Below are 10,277 nucleotides of genomic sequence, written 5' to 3'. Positions count from 1 at the left end.
AACCCACTCGGGGTGACTGCCTTGTGGGGGTGGCACTCAGGAAATGAGCCCTCTTCCTGTGCATCATGAACAGTGGGTACGGTGAACCGGGCAGCTCGACCTCTCAGCGTCGGTGTGCGCCAGCGCGTGAGGAACTAGGGTTAGGGGGTGGGAAGTGCTCTGATGACGGTCCCTGTGAGGATGTTCAGAACCCACCATAATGAGCTTCGATAAAACCACAGTACAGCATCTGGATTCCATTTCGGCAGAAAGCCCGAGGATCTACTCGGGTACAGAGTCCGAAAAAAGTATCGAAGCTGTGGGGCCCAGAGCAGAACACTTGCCTTTTTACACAGGTTTGTCAAGAATTTCTTGTGCACCTCCTGGGTGCCTCCCTCCCGCCCACCTCACCGGTTAGCACTTGCACTCCCCTGCCCCAGTGTAATTAAATAATTCCCAGTTCCAGGAGGGGCATAAGCTGGGCGCACCAAGGTCTTTTCTGGTCACCATATATGACCAGTTCCCTGGATCATCCCTTAAACGTATCTGTGTGTGCGTGTGCGCAGGACACATCTCTCACCATAGCAAGTCATGTTTTTATTTTTTAATGCATATTTTTTTAACGCAGCGTCACGTTTTGGAGAAGCATCAGTCTGTTGCCTACGCTAAGGGTTTAAGCCGTGTGAGCCTAGGAGAGCCTCGGGCCCGGCGCGGCGGCTCTGTGGCCTTGTTGACTCGGACCCCACAGCCCACTGCCCCGCCGGGTGCTCGCCGCCGCTGGCCCCGGGGACGGGGTGCATCCCCGCACACGCTCGTCAGGTGCAAGCGGGCACCGTTGCACCTGGGCTTATGGTTATAAGCACAGCCCGACCTCCATGGCTCTGTCAGGCCAGGTCACTTGTTTTTCTGCAGAAGCTGAGGCTCGGAGCCGGGAAGCGGCGCCCGACCCGCGGGCCCATTCAGACCGGCTCTGAGGCACCTGCCGGCCGCCGAAGGGCCCGGGCTCCCTGCGGATTCCCTGAGTGGCTTCGGAGAAAGCACCACGTCCCACGTAGGCATTAAAAAAAAGAAAAAATTGATCCTGAAACTCACATATTTTCCTTAGTTAATTGCAGTTACTTGGCACTTGTCTTCTTTCCTCGGCGGTTTACACGTTGTCATGCAGAACTCCGTGATATCCGGGGGTGAGAGCCCTCCAGGCTGCCCCGCGCTCTGTGGACGGAGTGGATCTAACTAGAAAATTCTCACTTATCAGAACATAGTCCCCAGGGGTCAGGTGATCCCTGCTGCTGCGGCATCATTGGCGCCTCCACCGCTGCACCTCCAGGCCGGGGATGACCCTTCACGCAGCCTCGCCACATCTTCACTCCTTGTCCGGCCTTGGGCTTTCCTCTGGCGCCGGCGCCCCACCGGGGCAGGAAGCGCTTGTGGGAACCACATTCAACACTTCTGATGAGGGAGGCCCGGGGGCCCAGTGGTTAGGGCTGCCTTTGGCTCAGGGCATGACCCTGGGGTCCCAGGATCAAGTCCCGCGTCGGGCTCTCCGCATGGAGCCTGCTGCTCCCTCTGCCTGTGTCTCTCCCTCCCTCTCTCCCTCTCTCTCCCCCTCTGTCCCTCTCTCTCTCTGTCTCTCTTTCTATGTCTCTCATGAATAAATTAAATCTTTAAAAACAAAAAACCACTTCTGATGCGATTGGCGACCTACCGATGTCCCCCAACAGTCAGGCATCTCCTACTATCATGAGGATCTTAAAGTGGAAACAGAAAAATCTGAATCTATGTGGAAAGGGGAAAAAGCAGGTAGAGAGCCAGAGGTTCTCAGACGGCACCGCGTACCAGAATGACTCAAGAGGCTTCAGAGGGTATCGGTTTTGAATGTGGAAGCCTGACTTGTGTTTGTAGCGCCTCTAAGTTCGTCTACTGGTTTAGTTCAGCCTTGAGTCTTTGGCAGGCATGGGAAATGGGAGCACTTTCCATTTTAGCATTTTCCACCTAGGGCACCTCTGTAATTTCACACCTATCTATATTACCAACCACTACATTTTAGAAAAGATGGAGGTGGGTGGCTGCATGATTCTCACTCTCAGACACCGGGAGGGGCCAGTGTTTCCTTGGTACTAAATTCATTAAAGAAAAAAAAATCTGATAGTTCAGGGATACAGACTCCTTGTAACTTTTTCAAATTTTCCAATTTTCAAGAAATATATGTCACCGTAAGTATAAAAATACGCAATTACTATTAACGTGTTTTGTATCTTCCCACCTTATTCTGTGTACACCCATTTAAAGTTAAAATAGGGTAACTAAATACACACCGCTATAAAATCTGCTTTTTACACTTACCGATAATTGCGTGCACATCTTTCCATGATCACAGAGACCTCTACTGTCCTTTCAATGCATGTATTGTATTTAGTATATTCATGTACTGCACTTTACTAAATTTTCTCTCAACGGGCATTAAGTAGTTTCTAATTTTTCTCTGTCATAAATTGCCAAACCTTCAATTTATATATATATATATATATATATATATATATATATATATATATATATATAAACATTTGTTCACTGGTGTAAGTCTTTGCTGGACAAAATCCTAGAAGTGAAATTACCAAGTTTGAACCTTTGCCACCTGGAAATACTGCCGAATGCCCTCCAGAAAGGCGTTAGCAGTTGCAGGTCCTACTCACAGAAAACAAAGCTATGGATGTTTTCTTACCAGATCAGCAGGTGAACGTGATCCTACAGTCATGTCTCTAACACTCCCGAGGTGTCAAAATAGCATCTGTTCTTTAGCCATTTATATTTCTTATTTTTTGAGTGCATTTATTAGTATCGTTTGCCTTGTATCTATTGGTGTGATCTCCCCCCCCCCCATATCATGGACTGTTTGTATAGTGAGGAATATGAATTTTCATCTGCCGTATTTTGCCAACAGCTTTTCCTTAAAAATTTTTTTTGGTGGTATTTTTTAAGTTAAAGTAGCTATTTATTTTTCTTCATAATTTCTGGCTTCAATGACCTCTGGAAAAATTTTCCTCACCCAATAAGCCAATTCTCTTACATTTCCAGGTAACCTGCCTAAGGCTGTCAATTATCCATTTAAAGCTCTATGAGCAGTTTACTTTTGATTTATGGGGGAGACCTGGATGTATTTTTCTGTTTTGTTTCCAAACAGTTGTTTCGATATTATCTATTGAAACAAATCTATCCTGTACTCAGAGGCTTGACATAATTTCTTCTTATAAGATTTTGTTTATTTATTTGACAGAGAGATAGAGCCAGAGAACAGAAGTTGGGGGAGAGGCAGAGGCAGAGGGAGAGGCCGACGCCCCGCTGAGCAGGGAGCCCGACTCGGGGCTCAATCCCAGGACCCTGAGATCATGACCTGAGCCCAAGGCAGACACTTAACCTACTGAGCCACTCAGGCTCCTGTGACATAATTTCTTTATCTGCTTATTTCTAGATTTCCTCTTCTCCATCATGAGTATCATACTTTTCATATTATTGAGCTTGAGCAATGTATTTACCATATTTCATTGTAATACCCTTATCTTCTAGAATAAGCTTATTGGCATGCATTTTCTCTTATGGACGAACTCTCTAAGACTTCCTATCACCATCTTCCTCTTCCACCTAAGTTCCATGGACACTGCTGAGGTCCTCTGTTCGGGCCACCCCTAGGGATAGATGAAATGAGACAGTAATGTTGTAGGGCAGCCCATGCTGTGGCGAGAAGAACAAAGGGCAAGTGGCTAATCCGAGGAGGGTGTGTTGGCTCCCAGTGCTTCAGAATGGCCCGACATCAGACTTCAGATCCTGATGAGCACATGCATACCCCTGAGGCTGTCGTCCTTGACTTTTACAATTTTCATTTGAACTGCTGACCAAGGAAACCTGAGTAACACAGCTGGCAGTCACAGGTAAAGGCCCGGGATTGCAACAGGCTGGCAGAAATTTCTATGTTGGCCTTGGAATCAAGGTCTGTGGTGAGCAGGATTTGCATTTTCCATTCACGGGAAACAGATCTGAGCTAGTTACAGTGCAAATGGACAGCCGCCATCTCTCTTCTGCTGGATGTGGCCTGAGGATGCTACAGGCAAAGCCAACATTCTTCCAGAAGCAGCTTCGAGGGTGCTCAGTGCTCGGGGAGGGGTTCAGTGAATCCTCACAGTAGAGGATGGAAATATTTTTCTTAGCCTGCAGAACGTGAAGATTAGGTGTGACTAGTGCTCTGCCATAGAAAAGCCCAGAATAATAAACAGGTGCCTCTGATTTTGAGCAGTAACGCCTCCTGACAAAGTGGTCTGCCAGAGATGTTTACCACAAAATGTAATCTCTGGCACCTGCATTAATATGCTTCCTGGACAGGCTAATCCTTCCCATTTGTGTTTGGGTGAGAATCTTCCAGAGATGAAGATTTTTGTGGTCTGATGACTTTTTTTTTTTTAATAAAATTGCTTATTCTGAAAATAATTAGGCCACAAGATTGGGTTCAGGTGAAGCCATTCCTTTTCTGTGAAGGCAAGTCAGCTTCCCAGGATGAATGGACACGTGCCTTCTCGTTTCTTCTGGCAGGAAGGCAGCTCATGGAGATGGCCTAAAGAGCTGACACCAGATCTATGGATGTCCACTGAGGCAGTGCCCAATCTACAAACAAAATTAGCTGATTTTGCCCTTCTGAAGGCATAAGTGGGGCTTGTACACATTGGCTTGAGGTTCTGTAGGACCATTATCTCATCTGGAACCTCTTGGAAGGAGAAAGCAGGAAGCACACACACACACACAAAATCTTGAGAAATACTTCTAAAAAGTCTAGGTACATAGAATTTTTTTTTGTCTTTTTTCTGTTTGTTTTGTTTGTGAGTAGCTTAGTGAAGGTTATCTGGTGGGTAGAGAAATGGAGGCACAGTATCTAAATTTGGAAACCCTGGGTTCTAGCTCTAACCCTACTAGTTATTAGTATTTTGACCTGAAATAAATACCTCACTTCTCCTTGTGTCAGCCTGGCTGTTCATAAAGTAGCAAGGTATTTTTAAGGTGCCTGCTATGGGGTTGGAGGATCAAATGAGCTGAGGTTTGTGAAAGCACTCTGTGAACTCTGACGAGATCTATAGATACGAGTACACAAATAGAAATAAACGTTACGTGTGTACAAGTAAACCTACAGTTGTGTGGCCGGAGGGACCCCACACAGACTACATTCACTCTTGAGTGATTCTGGAGCTGGTGCTCTGTTTGGCCAAGGCCCGGACAATCCACAGCCTGACCCTAAAGTGGTCGTGACTGGTCACTGCTGCTCCTCGAGCCTCATGGAGCCTAGGGAGTCCTTCATTTTCTGAAAGAGAAATATTACAGCCAGGCAAGGGACGCTTCTATCCTTCTCTAGCACAGCTGTGGTCACTGTGTGATGTTCTATGTGAAAAGACCACCACCACTTTCTCTCTCAGCCACTCAATCTTCCCATTAAGAACATATGGGGTTTCAATTGGATAGTCTATGGTCACAAAAATCTATGATCTAGGCTCTAGAGTTATAATCACTGCACTGACATGGTCAAGACATGAAACCTCTAGGCGGACCTGGCCTTCCAACTCTAGCAAGGAATCTTCTAGAAATAGAACCACTGCTATTGGTGGATGGCTTCCAGAAAATCTTGGCTGCTATTAGGAGAACGGTGGTACTCCAGGGCCAGGTCAGGTGAGTGACTGGACTTGGAGTCCAGGACACTTTGTCTCAGGCAGAAAAAAGCACCAGACCTCATCCGAACTCCACAGACATACCCGGGACACTCCTGGGTCTTTTATTTCCCCGTCGCACCATGCACAGTGCCTCCCCAGGGCTGAAGTTTATAAGTCCCATTCAGAGGGCACGCCTTTGTCAGTAGCCAGCAGTTTCCTTTTGCTTCTTATTGAAGGGATTGTAGGGTTTTACAGTTGTGACCATTCGAGACAGCGGTGCCTGGTGACCGAAGAGGTCAACTTCCATTTCTTTCCGTAAGATGCTATAGCATGGTGGAGAAAGAAGACAAAAGAAAATGGCCCATAAAATAAACATAAAAAACGTATAACCTCATCTATTTTCCAATTAACAATACACGTGTTCAGGAGAGTGAATGAGGGTCAGGGGGCACATAAGAGAAAGAGAGACTGGGAATGATTAATCCTTGGGTGCATTGTTTCATTTATTTCTTTTATTGGCACTCAGTTTCATTTATTGCGTTGTATACATTATATTGCGATCAGTTTCGTTGACTGAAAATCTATTCTGTGCCTAGAATTACAGCAGATGCTAAGAATATAGACAAGGAAGCGCTCAAAAGTTACCATACAGAGGCTCTATGGGGGTGGGTCTGGGGCAAGAGACACAGAGAGTTAGAGTCACCTGTCTGCGCTGAGAAAGGACATCCCCCAGAGTCTATGTCAGCAAGGAGTTAAGGGAATTGTGACCAAGGCAGGTGGTAGATAAAGAAGGGGTGCAAGGAGAGAGAGGTGGGAGGGCACAGGGGACATGGGGAGAGGCTCAGGGTGGGGGGCGATGAGCCACATGTAGGGCTGAGAGTGGGTTCCCCCCAGCAGTGGGGTTAAGCTGAATGCTCTCACATGACATCCTTATCCTCACATGCTTTAATTTGCTCATTAAGCAGCAGGAATAATGCTGTCTACTTCATCTGTTGCAAAAAATAAAAGAAAACGAAACTAGAACACAACGCAAATAATGCTTTCCCAACCGCAGTTTACACCCAGAGGTGGTCTTCCCAGCGTGGACATGGGTCATGCCAACTCTCTTGAACAAGTGCTTATAGCCAGTGGCAATTTTGCTGTGCATTTGGTGCTATTTGAGTCACACACACACACAGTGTGGTGTTCATATGTGGAGGAAGTTACAGAGCACAGAGCAACTCAACCTAAAGTGGACTTTTTTGATGCTATGATTATCATGAAGTCATAATTTTTTATTAAGTTGTGGGAAGTGGCTGTTGAAGAGCAAACTCCAGCTCCTGTGCAGGGGGCGTTCTGTTGTGAAAGAAGGAACCCACAGGAAACAGTGGGCTGTCACGGAAGCAGGAGTCAGGATAAGTACCCATGCATGTTCCTTCCCTCTCGAAATGGGAGAGTCACAACATTCGTCTCCCCCACCTCCTGCACAATCTCATCCACTGATCTCTTTCCTTGCTATTCTGTGTCTCATCTCAATATTAGCCTAAAGCATAGTCGGCGTCCTGCACACCTTGCTCAGTATGAGTTACCGGGACCCCGTGGACCACAGCCCCTTGGCATTGACATTCAAGGCCTAATCTTAACCCCAAACCACCACGGTGGCCTCCCAGGCACAAAGATCCCCGGCAGACACACCAGCCCACCCTCTGCACTAAAGGTGTCAAGGGTCTCTTCTCTCCTGGTGGCCTTACCGGCCTACACCGGGCAGGCAGGAGCATCTTGGTTGATTGGTGATGTCAGAATGTGGACGTCAGGAGGTTGACGAAGAGTGGGCTGGGGGGCGTGTGGAGGGAGGGGAAGGGAGGCTGGGTGTTTGCCTCTGTAAGAAGCTTAGAGCAGAGAGGAAGGGAGGGCACAGAAAGGGGTGGCTACTCAAAGGGGTGACTTTGATTGAGGCAGCAGGGAGGTGGCTGGAGTGGGAGGCATGGGGGGAGAAGCAGGGAGGAGGGAGGATGAAGCTTCTAGAAGAGTGAGACCTTGTCTCTGCGGGGGAAGGAGACAGAAACAGTGGTGGGAGCAAAGATTCTGATGTTGGGAGAAGGAGGGGAGAAGCCACTGCAGCCCCGGGAGATGGGCTGCCGGCACCACGGGGCGTGCAGACTCCCGGCAGCACAGGCGGGTGACAGAGCCACGGTGAGGGTGCCCGGGGCGGGGTGCCCGGGGCATGCCCGTGTGCACACGGCCTCCCCGAAACAACAGGAAAAACACAGCAGATCAGAGGCAGCATCGGGGAGAAGGCAGCTCACTAAGTTCTCAGACTCGTCACAGAGCGCCCTCCACCTCCACTTTCCTGGGGGAATTTTCAACAAAAATACATTAAATATAACGTCACAAACATGGAGAGGTGATACTTCACGATGGAGAACCTCGAAGGCCCGGCTTGCCCCCATCTCAAGGGCCAGGGTGCCTCCTGGCATAGAGGGAGCTTTGTAAAACCTGCCGGCGCCCCCGTGTTTTCTCGCCGCAGTCCCGGCGCCTGTCAGGTCGTCGGGGGCGTGGGCTGGAGGTGTGGGCGCTGGCCCAGCAGCGCTTGGGGTCTTCGCTGGGAGTGAGCCTGGGGCTCCTATTCCCAGAGCCGTGTGCACCCCAAGGATAAGAGCCCCAGAGGAGCCGTCTCTCAGGGTCCCCAGGCCCTGGCTGGAAACAGTGGGCCAGAGCGCCGTGTGCGGGGTGTGCAGGTGGGGAGCGGGGCTTCCTGGGGTCAGCAGTGGGTTCGAATTTGGCCAAAAGATTCGAGTTCTTTCCCCAGGTGGTAACGGCCAGAGCAACAGGAGGAGCGGTGGGACCAGTAGCGGGAACAGTGGAGAACGGTTTTCCCCTGGGAGATACAGGTTTCCTCTAGATACCGCGGACGCGGGACAGCAGGGTCGTCAGGGTCGTCGGGGTCATCGGCTGCAGAAATGAGCTGGAGCCACGGGGAGTGAGAGAGGAGGCCCGAGACTCAGGGAGAGGATGGATCATGAAGGAGGAGGCAGGTGTCGGGCATGTTCGCCACCGTCTGGGAAGGCAGCCTGGTCTCTCCGCCGTCGCCAAGCGCCCGGGCAGGGGGTGATTCCAGCCTGGCCGACACCGTCTAAGTGGCAGGCATCGGGGCGCATTTAGTATTGTCGCTGTTTTAGGTTCTTCAGTGAAATCAAATTCATTCATCGTCCAAGTTTCCCTCAGTCCTGCCTTCGCAAACAGACCTGTGACATCTGTACACGTGTCCTGAGAGAAGGCCGACCGGATGCCAGCTACCAGCCCCGGGTAGTCCGAGAGCCAGCGACCTCCTTTCCTGCGCTTCCCCTCAGGTGGCCCAGGCAGTCCTCGAACCCTTCCCTCCGCCGCCGTGGCCCGAGGGGCCAGGTGGGGCGCACAGGGTGTGGAAGGGTCTGGGTGCTGCACACCAGGCCACATGGCCGTCCTGGGGCCCCGGCTGCATGGCCAGGATCCCTGGACGCCCAGCCCGGACATGTCTATGAGACCAGGGCCCTCGTCCAGGGCTGGTGGCGGGAGCGTCTCCCGGGAAGCCCTGCGTCGTGGCCAAGAGGAGCCCCCAGGGTCTTCTGCTTGCCTCGCCGCCGTCATCTGTGAAGTGGGAACACAGGAGCACGTCGTCCCAGGGTCCCTGGGAAGGTGGACGAGTCGGCAAATACCAAGCCCTTGGTGGTGGGGGGAGCACCCCCAGGGAGTGAGCGTGTGGTGACACGTGTCAGCCTGTCCTAGGGCTGCGTGACTCCTGCAGGCCGGCCTGGCTCCGGTGAGCTCTTGGGGCAGCACAGGCGTCTGTTGGCTCCGGGAAGGACGCGGGGGTGGGTAAAGGGGGGTGGGGGGGCCAGTGGGCAGCTGATGAGCCGAGTGATGGCCCCTAGGAACCCGCAAGACACCGGGGGCACAGCGCAGCCCCCGCGGGAAGGCCCCCCTTGGAAGCCCTCCAGAGCACCCCGTCCCCCGTGCCCCCCTCTCCTCCTCCAGTGCCCACAGCTCCCCCCCCCCGAACCCCTGTTGCTTCTCTGGTGCCTCGAGCACCTCTGCGCAGCCGTGGCAGCCTGTGAGCTCCTGGGGGCCGTGGCCCTGGCTGTCAGCCCGTGGGCTCGGGGTCCGGGGCTGCCCGGAGCGTGGGCTCCTCGGGTGTTTGATGAACGCGTGGATCCTGCAGCAAAGGCAGGGAGGACCCTCAGGGAGAACCGCCACCCGCTGGCTCCCAGGCCACCGGGTCGGGACCTGCCAAAGCCCTCGTGTGCTTGGTCACACCTGTGTCCTCCTGTCGGCAAGGCCAGGCCTTGCGCCAAACGTGTCCGGATTTGGGCTCCTTCAGCAACAGTGGGAAAATGACCGCTTCCGTCTTTGGGACTCGACACCCCATTTTCTAAAAGATGCAGATTTGCCCTGGGTGTGCGATGACCCTGACAAGAGTCCCCCTCGCCCCGCCCCGCACATCTGGTGAGCACATGGGTGGCAGGACTCAGACTCACCGGTGGGCTTCGGAGTCCGTCGACGGGGTTGTCGGCAGGATTTCAGGATGTGCAGGGCGGCTGGCTACGGAGCGCCGCTTGCTGGTGTACCCCGGAATGTCGGCAGAGCTGGGGGAAAGGG

The 10,277-nt window shown here is 51.7% G+C and overlaps 1 protein-coding gene across 8 annotated transcripts in view; it reads right to left on the bottom strand.

The window, feature by feature from the left end:
- Positions 1-3,217: 3,217 nt before the first annotated feature.
- SPATA48 (spermatogenesis associated 48) overlaps positions 3,218-10,277 on the bottom strand; it is a 63,526-nt gene continuing 56,466 nt past the window's right edge. For 3 of the 8 annotated variants that reach the window (XM_025449311.2, XM_025449313.2, XM_025449320.2), the window contains 2 exons: positions 10,157-10,264; positions 5,753-5,986 (listed from right to left, as the gene is read on the bottom strand). In XM_025449311.2, the coding sequence (XP_025305096.1) occupies positions 5,863-5,986; positions 10,157-10,264 (232 nt within the window). In that variant the 3' untranslated portion in view covers positions 5,753-5,862. Of the gene's footprint in view, positions 4,633-5,752; positions 5,987-7,393; positions 9,270-9,710; positions 10,051-10,156; positions 10,265-10,277 lie in introns of those variants that run through there. The other 5 variants (XR_007403460.1, XR_003137604.2, XR_007403459.1 and 2 more) reach the window with 5 other exon arrangements.

Source organism: Canis lupus, chromosome 18, assembly GCF_003254725.2.
Source record: "Canis lupus dingo isolate Sandy chromosome 18, ASM325472v2, whole genome shotgun sequence".
Taxonomy (NCBI): Eukaryota; Metazoa; Chordata; class Mammalia; order Carnivora; family Canidae; genus Canis; species Canis lupus.
The sequence above is the reverse complement of the archived record's forward strand: the minus strand, read 5'-3'. Positions and strand labels throughout refer to the sequence as shown.